This window comes from Sphaeramia orbicularis, chromosome 2 (genome assembly GCF_902148855.1).
Source record: "Sphaeramia orbicularis chromosome 2, fSphaOr1.1, whole genome shotgun sequence".
Taxonomy (NCBI): Eukaryota; Metazoa; Chordata; class Actinopteri; order Kurtiformes; family Apogonidae; genus Sphaeramia; species Sphaeramia orbicularis.
In genome coordinates, this window is record NC_043958.1 from 27692320 (window position 1) to 27710944 (window position 18625).

The 18625-nt window shown below is 40.4% G+C and overlaps 3 protein-coding genes across 3 annotated transcripts in view; 2 read left to right on the plus strand and 1 right to left on the minus strand.

Moving 5' to 3' along the window:
* The window catches only part of LOC115431685 (zinc finger protein 271-like), a 145695-nt gene that overhangs the window by 20047 nt on the left and 107023 nt on the right, over positions 1–18625 (plus strand). The gene's annotated exons all lie outside the window — the stretch shown is intronic.
* Positions 1–18625, plus strand: part of LOC115431679 (zinc finger protein 664-like) — a gene marked incomplete at its 3' end in the record, with an annotated part of 114913 nt that overhangs the window by 19613 nt on the left and 76675 nt on the right. The window lies entirely within an intron of this gene.
* LOC115433429 (zinc finger protein 420-like) overlaps positions 5261–18625 on the minus strand; it is a 32106-nt gene continuing 18741 nt past the window's right edge. The window contains exons 4-5 of the mRNA XM_030154845.1: positions 18355–18367; positions 5261–6731 (exon numbers count right to left, since the gene is read on the minus strand). Of these exons, the coding sequence (XP_030010705.1) occupies positions 5564–6731; positions 18355–18367 (1181 nt within the window). The 3' untranslated portion in view covers positions 5261–5563. The remainder of the gene's footprint in view (positions 6732–18354; positions 18368–18625) is intronic.

An 18625-nucleotide genomic window follows, 5' to 3' on the forward strand; every position in this document is an offset into this window, starting at 1 on the left:
ATACCTTTTCAGAAACTTTTGCCCATATGAGTAATCAGGAAAGCAAACGTCAAAGAGTGTGTGATTTGCTGAATGCACTCGTCACACCAGAGGAGATTTCAAAAATAGTTGGAGTGTCCATAAAGACTGTTTATAATGGAAAGAAGAGAATGACTATGAGCAAAACTATTACGAGAAAGTCTGGAAGATACTATTAAAGAAGAATGGGAGAAGATGTCACCCGAATATTTGAGGAACACTTGCGCAAGTTTCAGGAAGCGTGTGAAGGCAGTTATTGAGAAAGAAGGAGGGCACATAGAATAAAAACATTTTCTATTATGTACATTTTCTTGTGGCAAATAAATTCTCATGACTTTCAATAAACTAATTGGTCATACACTGTCTTTCAATCCCTGCCTTAAAAATTGTAAATCTTGCTTCCCCACCCTGTGTGTGTATTTATTTATTTATTTATTTATTGAGCTGCTGTATCAAAATGGAGGATTGTCTTCTACCAGCAATTAGAGTTAAGGTTTATTTCTTTTATGATTCCAATCCATTCCTCTTTTCCTGTGGCTCAGCATTTAAATAACTTTTATCAGATTTGACGGTTTAGGCACAGAGTTTGACGGTCTGAAATTGCGTTAAAATGTACAAAACAGTGAAATTTCTCTTGCCTGGCCAGGCAGCACTCTGGGTGTTCAGCACCCCTGAACCTCTGAGCCTAGAATCGCCCCTGGTCTCGACTGTGGGTTGTGAAGATGGAAAGGTTTCGTAGTGAACTTTCATAGACTTCTACTCATATGGGCCTTGAAACCTGGTCCCCGTTTCATCTCCATAGGCTTCTACCACCCTGAGCCATTGGACGGCCATTTTTAGTTACCCAGAAAATGTTTCTAGCAAAGTTGGAACATTGTCAAAAGTTGCAAATTTGACAACCACCTGGAAAATGGATTAAAACACCTAAAATACTTCACACATCACTGACAGATACTTTTGGGATTATTGAGAAGTGATTTTAAATTAATGCAAAAATTGGACCAAAATGATATTTTGATCAAGTGTAGTATAATGTTACTGTGGACCACCAGGGGGAACCAAAGACCACCTGGGAAATGGCTTAAAACAACCTTAAATTCCTCACACATCAGTAATTAATGCCTTTGGGATTATCTAGAACTGATTTTAAGTAAATTAAACAATTTTGAGAAAAATTAAATTGTTCAGAATAGGTACTTTCTTTATGTCTTCTCTTCTTTTTTAAATGCAGTTTATTATTATTATTATTATTATTATTATTATAGCATAGCCTTTTGTTGGATCACCAGGGGGCACTGACGAACCTCTGATGAAGGGTTTGAAACACCCTTAAATACCTCAAACATCATTTAGTGAAGCCTTTAGGATCATTTAGAACAGGTTTTAAGTAAATTAAAGTTAGTTTTGTTCACAGATGATATGAACATCTTTTACTCTGGGAAAAATTTGCAGAGGCTTTTCAATGTCATCAGAACAGAAATGAATGAATGGAAAACATGGTTGGAGTCGAGTAAATTAGCATTAAATTTGTCCTCCAAAAAATCTATGCTGTTTGGAAACTGAAAAATAAACTCACAGGTAAATGTAGTGATAAACAAAGCTCATATAAAGAGAGTATGAAAACAAATTTCTTGGTGTGATATTAGACGATAAGATCTGGAAACCCCACATACGTTAAGTGACTGCAAAAGTAGCACCGAGTATTGGAGTCAGTGTTAGCAACTTGGAGACTTTGTTGCTAAATCTGGAGACCTTTTAAATCCTCTTGGCGACTTTTTTTCAAAAGTGACTAGCGACAAATCTAGCGACTTTTTCTGGTGCTATTGGAGATTTTGATTTTATTTGGAGACTGTGATGTGAAAGTACATATCGTCCTACACAGTAAGTGATCTCCATCATTGTAAATTTTTTTTTTTATTATTATTATTGAACATAAGAATCAAGCACATAGATGGGTACAGACGCTGTGAACTCAACATAAGTAATAAAGAAGCCAGGTTCACATGATTGGGATGGTAACAGCAAATATCAGAATCATACACATTAAATATTAAAGAAAAGAAAATGAACTAGAAGCACTCAGAGAGCGCAGACCTCCGCCAAGGCTGATCAGTGCCCCCCCCCCCGTGGGCCCCCCCACCCCCGATCACCACCAAAATTTAATCATTTCTTCCTTATCCCATTTCCAACAAACCCTGAAAATTTCATCCAAATCTGTCCATAACTTTTTGAGTTATGTTGCACACTAACGGACAGACAAACAAACAGACAGACAGACAAACAAACCCTGGCAAAAACATAACCTCCTTGGCGGAGGTAATAAAAAAACTAAAACAGAAACACTGGGAAACGTTGAGGTGATTTTCAACCCACAGAATCTAAATATTTACAAACTAAGTTCTATATTTTAGTAGATTTTTGGTTAGAGTCATGTTTAATTGTGTTCAAATATTGCTGTGCTTGGTTTTCAAAGTGACGTTTATTTGATTTTATGAATATGAAATGTAGCTAACTGGTTAAGGTTTCTATCAGGAGGGAAAGGTCTTTGGGAATGGATGAGTTTTGACATTTGTTTTGGAGGGAGAGAAGGATGAGGGGAGGTGCGACCTACTGTGCAACATAAGCCCCATAAGCGTCAGTCGGCAACTTGTAGCGACTTTTAGAACAACACTGATCGGACTGATAGGAAGAGCCAGGTACTGACTGGATGACAAAGCTTTACACACTTTATTTACTCACTTGTGTTTCTCTGTTTGAATGACTGTGTGGACGTATGGGCAGATACCTCCAAAACCAACCTACAGCCATTATGCACACTTCAAAAGACAGTGATACAGATAATTAACAATACAGGATATCTGGAACATACCAATAATCTATTCTAACTGTCACATAGGACGCTTCAAAATGTTTGTGGAAAAAGGACAGTTGGAAAGCCTTGACCTTTGACCCTCACTGAACTCTGAGCAGCTGCTTTGGGACATTTGTTCAAAATGTTTGAATCTGCTCTGAGTGTAGAATGTGACCAGGGAACACAATTCAACACAATAAATGACCCCAAACCCATCATATGCAGATGTGACACAGTGTATGAGTTCAGTCAAAGTATATGGAGTCCATGTTGTTGACAGTCTACGATCCAACAGCAGAAGGATGAGGAGAACTCCAACCTTCACACGAACATAGAGTCATCCTCCCGGTGCTGTGTGGAGGACACGTGTCAACATTCAACTCAACCACATTTGAATCTGTTTACACACAACATTTCACACTCCTTCATCACCATAACCTGCTGGAAAACAGTCAAACAACACAAGAAACTAAACAGAACTGAGTCTATGTTTGAATCAGACTTAAAGAACACTCAGTGATGCACATGATAACACATCAAATCAGGACAAAGTCATATTTCACTGATATAAACATGACAATAACAGAACCTGTACTGAAAATAGACCTACTGATAATAGAAAGAGTTTATGAAGCTACATTTATAGGTGTCAACTTAGATAGTAAACTGTGCTGAAAACCTCACATTGAGTCTATTCAAAGTAAAGTGTCCAAATCTGTAGACATACTGTATAAAACAAGGGACTGACTGAACAAAAACAGCCTGTACATGATCTATTGTTCTTTGGTTCTGTCCTACTGAACATATTGTGCAGAAATATGGAAAAAAAAAACTATTATAGATACATTAGTAAAATCACAAAACAGAACTATTAGAATAATTAATAAAGTAGGATATTTGGAAGCAACTAATAATTGATTGATTCAACTTAAAACCTTCAAATTGCTGGATATCGGATATATTTAAATACTGTGTATGATTTATAAAGTAAAAAATATTGTTCCAAATAGTATTCAAGATTTCTTTAAATTAAGAAAGAGTAATTAGAATTGAAGAAGTTTTTATATTTGAGAACGGACTAAAATGAGGACAAATGTGAAGTCTAGATGTATTTGGGTTGTGGGTGTGAAATTATGGGATGGATTTGATGATGAATTTAAGTTGATCACTTTTCTGACAAAGTTTTAAAAAATGTCATGAGTATAAAATCATTCAGGAATATGAAGTTGAGATGGTAGATGTGTTTTAGTTGTTGTAGATTCTTCGGTTATAATGAGAATGTTCGATGCTGAACACATTTAATTTAATGTCAGCAGTGGATCAGGGGAAAAGGAGAGGCACTAAAATAAGCTTTTGCTTCTAGACTATCCTTTTTTGGTTTTTATGTTTGTTCTAATTATGGTACTATATGCAATGATTAATGTAAACACCAAAATAAACAATTCATTCATTCAATTCAATAAGTGGAAAAAGTAAAACATTAAAAAGTAATTGAACAAATAATGAGTGGATGCCGTTAAAGGGTGATTATGGTGAATACTTTAGTCACATGTTTCAGGTCCACTTTAGAATCAGAATAAAACAAGGTGATTAAGTAGAACATTGAACAACAGAACATGACTAAATATTTGTTCCAGTTCCATTGATGTCCTGAACTTTCTGATTCACCAGTGGTTCTTCTTTACCACAGTCATCAGCAGTTCAACACATTTACAATCAAATCAAACATATTCTGCAGGTCACGGTTAGACCAGCGGAAAAATGTTGAATCCAGTCTGATGTTAAGGTAAACACTGGACCAGACCAGTACCAGACTGGACTACTAGATGGAGCACTGACTGGTTGTGATGTCTCCTTTCGTGGTTGTGAACTTTCTCCTCCAGTGGAATGTGATCTCCTTCATGTTGTCGGCCTCAGTTTGGGACTAAACCACTACCAGCTCATCAGTCATTCTGTCTCAGTTATATTGTGTTCATCATGTCATTTCTGACTGATGTAAATCCAACTGTGTGAACCCCAACCAGCAACAGAATCACAACAAGTTACTGATTCAAGTCCACAGAGTTAATGAGAAGTAGTATCGCCATAGAAACCAGGTCCTTGATGACCCCCACTAGAACTTTTCACCTCGTGGCAGGTTGAGGTTCAGTAACATCACTGTTTTGTGAAGGTGGTGCATTAGAACACACTTCTGTACTCTGATGACAACAAAACACAGCCTTCAGTCTGATGTTTGTCTTCACATCTGGATTCTGTGAAGTCTGATCTGGAGGTTTTGAAGTCTGATGTTCTTGTCAGAAGTGGGTGCTGCTGGTTCACACACACTGTGTTTCTTCTTGTCATCTGATGCTGAGGGACATTTTGGTCCAGACTTTAATGATTCACATCTGCACTGATGATAGCGGAGGACAGAGGATGACAAGAATCTTTCATCTCATTGGAAACATTCAAACTGTTTAGGTGTGTTATGACACTGACTCTTTCCACTAGAATCCAATGTCTTACTTTTTGTATGACTGTTCAGTTTTTGTCCTTTGTAGAAATGTTTAGCACATACATGTTTAGTACAATTTGAAACTGTGATAAAAGATCTGTCACAGAATCTGCACTTGTAGGGTCTCTCTCCAGTGTGGGTCCGTTGGTGGACTTTTAGGTGAAAAACTTCCCACACTGGTCACAGTAATATGGTCTTTTTCAAGTGTGAATGCACTGGTGATATTTAAGCCTATTCATTTGGATGAAACCCTTTCCACAATGGTCACACTCATATGGTCTTTCTCCAGTGTGGATGCGTTGGTGACGTTTAAGCCCATTAATTTGGTTGAAATTCTTTCCGCATTGGCCACACTCAAATGGTCTTTCTCCAGTGTGGATGCGTTGGTGGATTTTTAGGTCACTTGCTCTGGTGAAAGCACTTCCACACTGGTTACACTCGTATGGTTTTTCTCCAGTGTGGATGCGTTGGTGGAACTTTAGGTTACTTGCTGTGGTGAAAGTCTTTCCACACTGGTCACAGCAATTTGGTCTTACTTCAGTGTGGATGCGTTGGTGGGTTTTTGCGTGACTTGCTGTGATGAAAGTACTTCCACACTGGTCACACTCATATGGTCTTTCTCCAGTGTGGATGCGCTGGTGGATTTTTAGGTAACTTGCTGTGGTGAAAGCCTTTCCACACTGGTCACACTCATATGGTCTTTCTCCAGTGTGGATGCGTTGGTGGATTTTTAGGTCCTTTGCTATGGTAAAAGCATTTCCACACTGGTCACACTCATATGGTCTTTCTCCAGTGTGGATACGTTGGTGGATTTTTAGATGATGTGCTGTGGTGAAAGCATTTCCACACTGGTCACATTCATATGGTCTTTCTCCAGTGTGGATGCTTTGGTGCAATTTTAGGCTATCTGCTCTGGTGAAAGTATTTCCACACTGGTCACATTCATACGGTTTTTCTCCAGTGTGGGTGCGTTGGTGGGTTTTGAGGTGACTTGCTCTGGTGAAAGCATTGCCACACTGGTCACACTCATATGGTTTTTCTCCAGTGTGGATGCGTTGGTGGAATTTCAGATTACTTGCTGTGGTGAAAGTCTTTCCACACTGATCACACTCATATGGTTTTTCTCCAGTGTGGATGCGTTGGTGGGTTTTTAGGTCATTTGCTCTGGTGAAAGCATTTCCACACTGGTCACACTCATATGGTTTTTCTCCAGTGTGGATGAGTTGGTGGATTTTTAGGTTACCTGCTGTGGTGAAAGTCTTTCCACACTGGTCACACTCATATGGTTTTTCTCCAGTGTGGATGCGTTGGTGTCTTTTTCGGTCACTTGCTCTGGTGAAAGTCTTTCCACACTGGTCACAGGTGGGTCTTCCATCCATGTTTGCTGGAATCAGGTGATCTTTGTCCAGACACAACTTTTAGGTTTCACTTTAAATCCACCTTTGTCTTCTTTCTACATCAAAACACAAACAAACAGAAGAGGTGGTCACTGAAATGCAGTGGAATGGAACACAACAAACACATCCCTTTCAAACCAGATTAAGCAGACAGATAAAATTAACTAGTTTGATAATCAATAGGACATTTTCAAACATTTAAGAACTCAATCCTCTTATTCTACATGTGAAAACTGATGCAGATTCAACAATGTACAAATGAGTTACAACAATTACTTGTTTCATGACAAAACCTCAGAACACGTTGCACCACCATGATCATATGATGTCATGTAAGGTCACCAACTTGAATGTATTGAATCCAAAATCTGAGGTGGATACGTTCAACCTGCACATCAAAACGCCAAAACATAGACCTGTATTTAGATAGATCTTCCACCTGCAGAATAGAGAGAAGTAATTTGAGTGTCTTTCTGAAAACATTCATCAATAATACTAATTTGCCTGACATTTGGAGAATTGCTAACCTGAGTGGCAGAGAATGCTCCTTTTACTCAGCAATGCATAACTCATACAGCAGGATAGATTACTTTCTCATAGAAGCCAAATTAATGCCATATGCCGTAGATGTGACATACCATAATATTCTGATCTCAGATCACAGCCCTTTAATGTGCACTGTGAATATTCAAAGCATGGTGAAGCCACAGACGAACTGGAGGCTGAATCCTCTGTTACTAACTGAAAAAGAGTTCTGTGATTATTTAGAAGCTCAAATATCCCTCTATTTTGATACTAATGATAATTCAGAAACCACCCCTTCTATTCTCTGGGAGGCATTCAAAGCACCAGATTACTTGAACTAGACAACCAAATCAACCTTCTGGACAACGAGAATGCCCAAACTCCTTCCAATGAACTACACAACAAAAAATATCAGTCTGAAAATATGAATATAACAAAATACTCTCAGCAAGGGTTAGTAAGGCGTTCGTATTTACCAAAGAGAATTTTTTTGAATTCAATGACAAGCCACAGACTTTTACCCCCACTAGTCAGAAAACAGGAAAGTGATCGCACAATACATAAAATTAAATCTGATAAAGGTGAGATTCTGATGAAACCCATGGACATTAATGATCGATTTCTCCAATTTGACAAAAATTTGTACACTTCCAAAAACAATACAGACTATACGGCTATGCAGGATTTCTTGGATAAATGCAGTCTCTCCCAGTTAGATAAAATGAATCTGCTCAGCTGAACTCAGAAAGCTCTATTGAAAAAGTTTTTAAAAAGCCATCACTTCACTTAAAAGCAATAAAGCCCCAGGTCCTGATGGCCTTCCAGGTGAGCTGCATGAAAAATTCACAAAATTCTCTGCCCATGTCTACATGAAGTGTTCACTCTAGCCCACTCTGATGGTGTCCTTCCTCCCACCCTAACAGAAGCGCTCATTACAGTGATACACAAAAAGGGTAAAGACTCAGAAGACATGGGTTCTTTTAGTCCTATCTCTGCTTGATCAGGATGGGACATTATTTTCTGAACTTTTGGCTAACCTAACCTCTTATGGTACTTTAAGGCAGCCCAGCTTAGATCAGCTTTCTTCTGGTTCTCTGAACATTCCAATTTACCTTGGGTTCAGATAGAGAGAGAAAATGCCAGAGCACTTACTCTAGATAAGTATCTTTATTCAGATTCTTTGAAGAAACTTAAGAAGGACACAGTTAACCCATTTCTAAAAAAACACAATTAGAGTTTGGTATGAAACACAAGACATGTTTGGAGAAAAATATGGGATATCACAATTTACCCCATTTGGGGCACTGCATTATTTAAACCAGGTAAATGTGATCCTGGATTCAGGCAATGGGCGCAGTTGGGACTGCAAAGGATTTCAGACCTTTATTAAGATAATATTCTAATGTCCTTTGAAAGTCTTAAAACAAAATTTGGAATCACTCAAACCCATTTGTTAAAATATTTTCAGATTTGTAGTTTTATTTGCTCCAAGATGCAGTCATATAAATGTCCTTTAAGTATTGTAGAAGTACTAGCAACATCAGACCCCTATAGTAAGGGGAAGATCTCAACAATGTATAAAAAATTGATAAAAATGACTAAAGAGTCCTCAAATTATAGAAAACTAGCATGGATCGAAGACCTCCAAACAGGTATTACAGAGCAGGAAAGGGAGAAAGCTTGTTCCCAGGCAAAAACAATATCCATTAATAGGAGATTTAAATTAATTCAATATAACTGGCTGTGAGTCTAGTCCACCAATCAGCGTTCTCCAGCTCACAGCCCCGCCCCTAAGAGTTCCTGGTAATCTGAAAAGTACTACCTCCCTACCAGGAACTTCTTCGGGTAAAGTTCGGGGCTGGGGGAAAGTTATTTACCCGAGTAATTTTTGGTGCAAACGCACCAGGGGTTTTGAAAGTTCAGGGTAATGCTCAAAGTTCCAGCAAAAGTTCCTGCTGAGGAAAAGGGCGTAATTACAACAAACATCAGAAGTACAATGGGGGGGGGGTTATTTGTTTGATGACAAAACCTCAGAACTCGTCGCACCGCCACGATCATATAATGTCACGTAAGGTCACCAACTTGGACGTATTGAATCCAATTTGACCAAATCTAAGGGTGGATACGTTCAACCTGTACATCAAAACGCCAAAACATAGACCCGTTGTTGTAATTATCCAAATTACATCCAAAAATAACGAAGCGAGACTCTCGGTTTAAAAATACACACTCATTTACGGCGTGCGGCAACTTGAAAAACACATACAACTTTCACAATTCGTGGCATACATACATCTACTTCCATGAAAATTTCCTATACCTCTTGGGTAATGCTAAGCCTCATGGAAAACGTAGTTATCTTAATCTTAGCATTCACTATGGCTTATTTAGCTCAACTTTTAACATAAATCACAAATGAAATATACTGTATATTTTTACTGTGAAATAAATTAACATGAAATTGCATATATATCAAAAAATTATAAAAACTCCAAACACAAATTACTTGTACTTTATCTTTCTCCAAATAAATTCACAACATAACCCCCCCTCCATTAACTTAAGTTAATCCAATATTTCCAAAGGATACAACAGCTGAACTGGTCTCTTCATAACAGTCCCTGAAGGGGTGCGAACTGCACATGAGCGAACCAGACCATCTCAGCCTGTAAACAGTTCCTCCAGTCTTCCAAGTCTCCACGACTGCCTTGGAATGTTGTCCTCTCCAATGAGTACGACGTCTCCAACCTTCAGCTGAGAGGGTCGTGTTGTCTCCACGCGATGAGCTGACTTTAAGTCCAACAAATACTCCTTCTTCCAGCTACTCCAAAAGCTGGTCATGAGCCTTTGTCTGTATCTCCATCTCCTTGTCATTTCCTCCTTGTTGACTGTTGGGTGTTGTCTGTCTGCTGGAAATGGCTTGGGAGGCATACAAGTGAGCCTCTGACCCACCAAAAAATGTGCTGGTGTCAGTGGTTGGGGCTCATTTACGTCGTTGTGCACATATGTAAGTGGTCTCGAATTTATAATTGCTTCCACTTCAGCTAGAATAGTACACATTTCTTCAAAATTCAGTTTGGCTTTTCCCAACACTTTTCTTAGAATGATTTTGACTGACCTCACCAGACATTCCCAGAATCCACCCCACCAGGCTGCTCTTTCTACGATGAACCGCCAGGTGATTCCCTTGCCTGAGAAGAATTCCTTTAGATCGTGATCAGCTCTCTTAAAAGTCTTAGCATTGTACGAGTATATGACCTTGCACAATCCTCTTCTTGAGATGAATCTTTTCAATGCCAACAGAAAACTTTCTGTCGACTGATCTGAGACAAGCTCCAAATGCACTGCTCTAGTGACGGCACAGGTAAACGTGATGTATGATTTTTTCATGGAACCTGCTAACTTGACATAAAGCAGTCCTGCGAAATCCACTCCTGTGACTTCAAAAGGCGGTGACTCTGTTATCCTGTCTCTTGGTAATGGAGCTGTTGTCTGCTGTCCGGCTGTGGCTTTAAATCGTTTGCACAACCTGCATCCAGACACAATTCTTTTAACAATCTGACGTGCTCTCAAAATCCAGTGTCTCTCTCTGACTTGAACTAAGGTGTCTCTTACACCTGCATGCATTATCTTCTCATGTTCATACTGCACCAACATTTCTGTGTATTTGTCTTTGTTGGGCAAAATCCATGGGTATTTCTCTCTGAACGTGAAATCAGACTGTTGGAGTTTCCCTCCAACATTGAGTAGCTGTTCTCTGTCCAGAAAGGGTTTTGTTTCTCAGATCCTAGAATCAACATTGAGGTTTTTTCCTGCCTTTAGAAGACTGATTTCGGTGTTGAAGCTCTGATTTTTAATCACTTTAATCCAGTATTTTTCTGCTTCCTGCAGCTCTTCTGTTGTCAGTTCACCATGTATTTTTTCACTTGAACATGTATTGTTCACAAATCTCCTTATCCAGGCTGTCACTCTAAGCACTGTTTGAAGCTTACTGTACTTCTCTAAATTTAAAACTGGTGCTAAGTGTTCTGTGTCTTGATGTACCAACTGTACAGTGACCTGGTATTTTGACTTGAGTTCAGCATTCATCTCATTCTCCTGAGTGAACTCCTCAGCTCCTTCTGACTGAGCCTGAGACATTAAGACTTTTGGTCCATTCCACCAGAGTGTGTTTTTTTTTTGAGATCCTGCACCTTTCAGCCTCTGGTAGGAAGATCAGCTGGGTTCCATTTTCCATGACAGTGGGACCATGACTCTGGCGCAGTTAATGTCTGAATTTCTGTTACTCGGTTTGCAACAAATGGTTTCCCCTTCAGAGCTGAACTACGTATCCAGTGTAGTGTTATCATTGAGTCTGTCCATAGTTGCAGCTGAGTTTTGTCCATTTGCAGTGATTTCATGAGTGTGCTCCCGAGTCTGGCTCCTATCACTGCTGCCATTAGCTCCAAACATGGCAATGTCATTTTTTTAAGTGGTGCCACTCTTGTCTTAGATGCAACTAGACTCGTAGTCTTTTGTCCATCCTATGATTTTCCTTGTAAGTAGGCTACTGCGCAGTACGCCCTTTCACTTGCATCACAAAACACACGTAGTGTTAAAGTCTGACTGTTCAGTGGGTCTACATCCGTTTGGTACCATCGTGGGACAGATAACTGGTGTAGGTGTGGGAGTTCAGAACACCATTGCTGCCATTTGTCTTTTAGATCTGGTGGTAACTCCTCATCCCATCTGAGTCCCCTTTCCCACATTTCCTGGAACAGACATTTTATCCTGATTGTGAAAGGAGTCAGGAATCCCAGAGGGTCGAAAATGCGAGCAGCTGACTGCAGAACGCTTCTTTTTGTGTTCTCCTTTTCCTTCAGGATTGTGAGCAAACTCCTGAGATCAAACACAAAATCATCAGTGGATGGTCTCCATACCAGTCCTAGGACCTTTAGCAAGGACCCATGTGTCTGTGTTTCTTCAGCGCAGTCCATGCAGACCTGCTGCCATTTCTACTTTAGCTCCACAGAATTTGTCATCCATTTGCATAGATCCATACCTGTAGTGGACATAATGCTCCTTGCTGTAGTTGACACTGTGTAAGTTTCTGACACTTCTCTTGAGCTTGAAATGAAATCATCCACGTATAGTGAAGTGTTGAGGCTCTCCACCACTTGTGGGTGTTCTGACTCATAGTTTCTGAGATGTTTCCTTATGGTTGCTGCAAGTAAGAATGGGCTTGGGGATGCTCCAAAAAACACTCTTGTCATTCTGAGCTCACGCAGCTCCTCATCCATCTTTTCTGATGGAGTCCCTTTAATCCACAGAAATCTTACAGCATCTCGGTCTCTTTCTGACAGTGATATCTGCAGAAATGCTTTCTTTATGTCTGCCATGTAAGCTATTTCATGCAGTCTGAACCTTATTAAAACACTCATCAGATCTGGATTGAGATTCGGGCCAGTTTGCAAACAGTCATTGAGGGAGGGACTTCCCTCTTCGTGGGATGATGCATCGAAAACAACACGTAACCTTGTTGTCACTTTATCCTCTCTCAGAACTGCATGGTGAGGTAAGTAATAAATCTCACCTCTTGGGTATGAAGCTTTGTCGCTTGGTACATCCTCAGCAATTCCTTACTTTAAGTAGTCTTCTACCACATCAATGTATCTGCTGTAGAGGGTGACATCCCTTATGAATTTCCTCTTCAAGCCCTCTAGCCATTTCTTAGCGATGTAGTAGTTGACTGAGAGTGCAGGATGATTCTGTTTCCATGGCAGCTCTACCTGGTAACGCCCATCTTTATAGATGCATGTTTCTTCAAATCGTTGTAGAGCTTCCTTATCCTCTGTATTCTCTACCTTTCCACTTGAAACAATACCTAACAACTCAAGCTCCCAAAATGTCTGCAACTGCCTGTCCATGTTTGCTTCCTCACTAAGCTGAATATGCATACATGTTGTCTCTGTCATACTGGATACAGCTACTGGACCCTGTACTGCCCATCCGAAGATGCTCTCCAGTGCTACTAGACTTTCTGTTAATCTCTCTACACGACCTGACACAACACACCAGTAGTAGTCTGAGCCAATGAGCACTGCGAGTTCAGGTTTGTCCTGTCCTGAGAAATCTGCAAGCATAAGACCCTTCCTTTTCATCTCCTGCTGTATATGCTCTCCAGGAACTTTCATTACAGCTGTACACACTTGAGGGGTCACTACTGCTTCTATCTCAATATGCTGCTCCTTATCATAGATATTTTCCAAACTAAGTTTCACTATGTTGCGCTTCACTGTTGTTGGAGAAGGTGAACCAAATGTGTGAAGAGTAAATGTTCCCTGTCTTATTGTAGGTAGGTTTAACCTTTTCACCACATCCTCATGCGCAAAGCTTCCCTGACTACCTCCATCCAATAAACAACGAACTATCATCCTGCCAGCTGGTTCTGTAAACCATGCTTTGGCCGTTTGCAGCAACACTGTGTTTTCTCTATCTGATTTTGTCCCTTCTGCTTGGGGAATTACTGAAGAAATTACAGTGTCCATTTTGTCTGCAACTACAGGTGGGTGTGCTTCCTTTCCCTCACATACGGGTGAGGAAGCAAAATTTACAATGAACATTTAGTTGTTTTTTCTCATCAGGCACTACGTCAATTGTTTTGAAACCAAACATATATTGATGTCATAATTATACCTAACACTATTATCCATACCTTTTCAGAGACTTTTGCCCATATGAGTAATCAGGAAAGCAAATGTCAAAGAGTGTGTGATTTGCTGAATGCACTCGTCACACCAAAGGAGATTTCAAAAATAGTTGGAGTGTCCATAAAGACTGTTTATAATGGAAAGAAGAGAATGACTATGAGCAAAACTATTACGAGAAAGTCTGGAAGATACTATTAAAGAAGAATGGGAGAAGTTGTCACCCGAATATTTGAGGAACGCTTGCACAAGTTTCAGGAAGTGTGTGAAGGCAGTTATTGAGAAAGAAGGAGGACACATAGAATAAAAACATTTTCTATTATGTAAATTTTCTTGTGGCAAATAAATTCTCATGACTTTCAATAAACTAATTGGTCGTACACTGTCTTTCAATCCCTGTCTCAAAATATTGTAAATTTTGCTTACCCACCCTGTATAGCTATGTGATGTCTACCTCTACATGTAGCACATGACTGTCCCTTTAATCTGCAGAACCTAGCAATATGTTTTGGTCCTAAACATATAAAGCATCTACCTAGCTTCTTCAGCTTCTCCTTTCGGGCAGCTACTTCATATTCTGTACATTTCTCTGACCTGTGTTCTGCACTGTCACAAAATAGGCAAGTCTGAACCCTTTGGCTGGCTGTATGCAATGCAGCTGCAGAAGTCATGCTTACTTTCTTTGACTTTATGTCACTGACAGTACATGACTTGGTGAATGGCTTATTAACAGACTGGCTCTCTTTCTGGTTGTGTGATCTCATCATCTGCTAAGCCCTCTCTCTACTCTGAACGTCCTTCTGTAAAAACTTAAGAACATCAGGGACCTTCCATTCCTCATCTTCGCCCTTTAGGCGGCTATACTCAAGAGCCATATCCTCCGGCATCATCTATAGCAATATTGGGCACAACATGCTACCATAAGTGTCTGAAACTACGCCCAATGACTCTAAGCTCCTAATCTGAATTTCACATTCATCATATAACTGCCTCAGTGCACTGACGTCTGACGATTTCCTAACAGTGGTGAGATTCAGTAGTTTGGTCATGTGAGCATTTACAATGAGATCTTTCCTGCCAAATCTGCTCTGGAGTATATCTACTGCAGCATCACAGTTACTGTCTGTCAAAGTGAGTCCCACCACTGCTTTAGCTGCTGACCCTATCAGGTAAGTTTTCAGGTAGGTAAACTTCTCTCTTTTACATAGTCCAGTATTACTGTGAATAGCTGTCTCATACTGGTTCCAAAACTCCTGCCATAAAGTTACATCTCAATTAAACTTGTCAATCGTCAGCTTAGGTAACTTTACTGATAGGTTACTGTACTGTGCAGACGTTGTATTTCCATCACTCCGGCAGGGGGACGGCGTATCTGGATCCCTCACAGATTCTTACTCTCTTATTTTCCGGTGAGCTCGTATTTTCATCCCAGTTATACAATCTTTATAATCCTCCGCGAGGTCAATCTCCGCCTCCACATCCTCCAACCGAGTGTGCGTCATGGCCCAGCTGGGATAAACTGTCCTCCTTAGATGATAGCACTGCCAGCATCTCCCGTAGACGTTCCACATCTGCATCGTCCTTCAATAATTCTGCGTCGAGTTGGTTTAACAGTTTCGTGGTTGAACTCCGTATCGTCCGCCGCTTTCGTTTTATCCTTTCTATGTGTTCATCACCGGCCTCCACTCGATGTCTCTATCTTCGTCCGCCATTTCCTGGGTTTCGGCACCAAAAAATGTTGCAATTATCCAAATTATGTCTAAAAATAATGAAGCGAGACTCTCGGTTTAAAAATACGCATTCATTTACTGCATGCGGCAACTTGAAAAACACATACAACTTTCACAACTCGTGGCATACATACATCTACTTCCGTGAAAATTTCCTATACCTCTTGGGTAATGCTAAGCCTCATGGGAAACGTAGTTATCTTAATCTTAGCATTCACTATGGCTTATTTAGCTCAACTTTTAACATAAATCACAAATGAAATATACTGCATATTTTTACTGTGAAATAAATTAACATGAAATTGCATATATATCATAAAATTATAAAAAATCCAAACACAAATTACTTGTACTTTATCTTTCCCCCAAATAAAGTCACAACACCCGTATTTAGATAGATCTTCCACCCGCAGAATAGAGAGAAGTAATTTTAGTGTCTGCACCCTGAACACATCAAGTAACAACCGCCCACCATTGGAGGTGGAGATCAGGACTGAGCAAAGGAACTGAATTTGCATTTCAACAGGTTCGAATCTGTCCTGACTCCAGCCCCCACCCAATTATTGAACCCCCCCACGGCTGTTATTATCGCCATCTCTGCCCCTCCCTGTAACAGAGGAGGCCCTCCAGTCACCTCCCACCCTCTCTCCCTCACTATGGACCAGCTGAGGAGGGGGCTCAGGGAGACAAAGGCCAGGAAAGCCAACAATTACAACAAATATCAGGAGTACAATGGGGGTGGGTTCACCAAGGAAAAAGGGTAAACAACACGCACATCCAAAATTAGAGGTGTGCAGGATCCCAAAAAGTTAAACATGAAAAAATAAAGGAAGGTCCGCACAACCTGTGAGCTCCCAAACCATTTATTGAGTGACGTTTCGGGCCGAGGCCCTTCATCAGACTGAGGACTAGCTGAGGAGGGGGCTCAGGGAGACAAAGGCCAGGAGAGCCAACAATTACAACAAACATCAGAAGTACAATGGGGTGGGGGGATTCACCAAGGAGCCAGAACTAAACATTACATTACAACTCCATCTACCAATAGTCTGCATCATCTCATATCACATCATCTCAACAATAAAAGTAGAAACACAACAATAGCATTACTGATACAAATTCTGCAACATCTACAAAATAACACAATACAAAACACCAGTTCAAAGAAGCAAAGTAACTGATTCAAACAGCAACAGATACTCAATGTTAAAAGGACAAAACAATATTTGATGAAACCTCACATACAAACAACACATGACTCACTAAGGAGCAAGAACAAAGTGAAGTTTGTTTCACATTACAACTCCATCTACTAATAGTCTGCACATGTACTGAGCAACAGGAGGAAAAATCCTTCCTGATCTCTTGCTCCATACACGACAAATTCAGTCAGACAACCTAGACAGCAGCTATCTGTGAGACATGAACGCACTCAATTCTTCTGTCACCTCCGATAAAACCATCTTCAAAACAAAAAACATACTCTCAAACACTTATAGGTTTATGAAACATCAGGAATACATATTTCTGTAAACCAACAGTCAACCTGGACTATGTTTAAATTAAAACCAAATGAAAGTTGCAAAAGTTCCCTCTTTATAAATCTAGGATTAACCACCATTTCACAAACTACAGACCTGTTTCAGTTCGACCTCAATTCTCACAAATTCTAGAAAAAACTATTCAGTAAAGGGTTGGACAAATTCATAGATAAACATAAAGCAGAGCAGAGGAACTTCACTGGCATTAATAGACTCAACAGAGGAAATCAGCAATTCAATAAATCCAAACCATCCCACAGTTGGAGTATTCACTGACCTCAGAAAAGCTTTTCAGTTCTAAAGATCCAATCTGTGACCCAGCAGCTCCAGAAGGTCTGTATGATGGCTCTGCATTTCCAGGATTTCATCCACTGAGGCAGGAAATCTACAAGTGGAACAAACAAACAGCAGACATGACTTGAACATCCTCCACTAGGGTTTGTCAACAGGGATGGGACCGCCCCCCAGGGGGCGTTCTGGATGAGAAAGCTGAGAGGGGGGTGCTCAGGCACAAACGGGGGCGTTAGTCACTGTTATTCATCACAATGTAGAAGTATCTATAACAGAACAAACTCTGTTCTATTGAACAGGAAATAAGATTCAACTATGTATTTCGGGCGGGATTAGAAATACCAGCTCTGCTGTTCCTACTACCGCCATGTTATCTCCATAGCAACGGCCCTAAACAAACTCCTATGCAGCGCATAGAAAACAACTGGAGCATGTTCATGCAGCGCGAGGACTGAAAAGGAAATCTATCCAAACTCACGAGACCGTCTCCGCTTCACTGCACGAGAGTTAGGAGCTCCGGTACCGGCTAACTGAATGTAGGACGTTTCGGACTTGGACGTTTCGGCCTAGGACGTTCCGGACTAGGATGTTTCGAACTGCACTTTTTGCAGTCCCTAACCCTAACCCGAAAAGTCCTACTCTGGGCCTAGGCCGAAACGTCCGTCCACCCGGCTAACTATAGCGGAGAGCACCGAGATATCCAGGAGGAAAAAGACTTGGATAGATTTGAGCTCAAACTGCTCCTAAGTATCAAAAGATGAGAACCTGTGTCCAAACCCACCGACTAACATCGAGTAGAATGAAGCTGGATGAACCCGTTTCACGGCTTGTCTCTGGCTCTAACAGCAAAAACAAAGGAGGAACAAACGAGGCTTGCACTTCCGGGAATGACAAGCTGCATTCTGATTGGTTGGTCATTTCAGCGATCTGATTCGTCGATGTCGATGCGCGCGCATTCAGGGGCAGAAAGCGGGACATTTCTCATTGTTTACAATCGGAGTCAAACAGCAAAAGAAAATGACAAGCAGTTGTTGTGCTGTTAACTGCACAAACCGGAAAAGGATAGATGGAAAATGTTCAATATCCCGAGGGGAT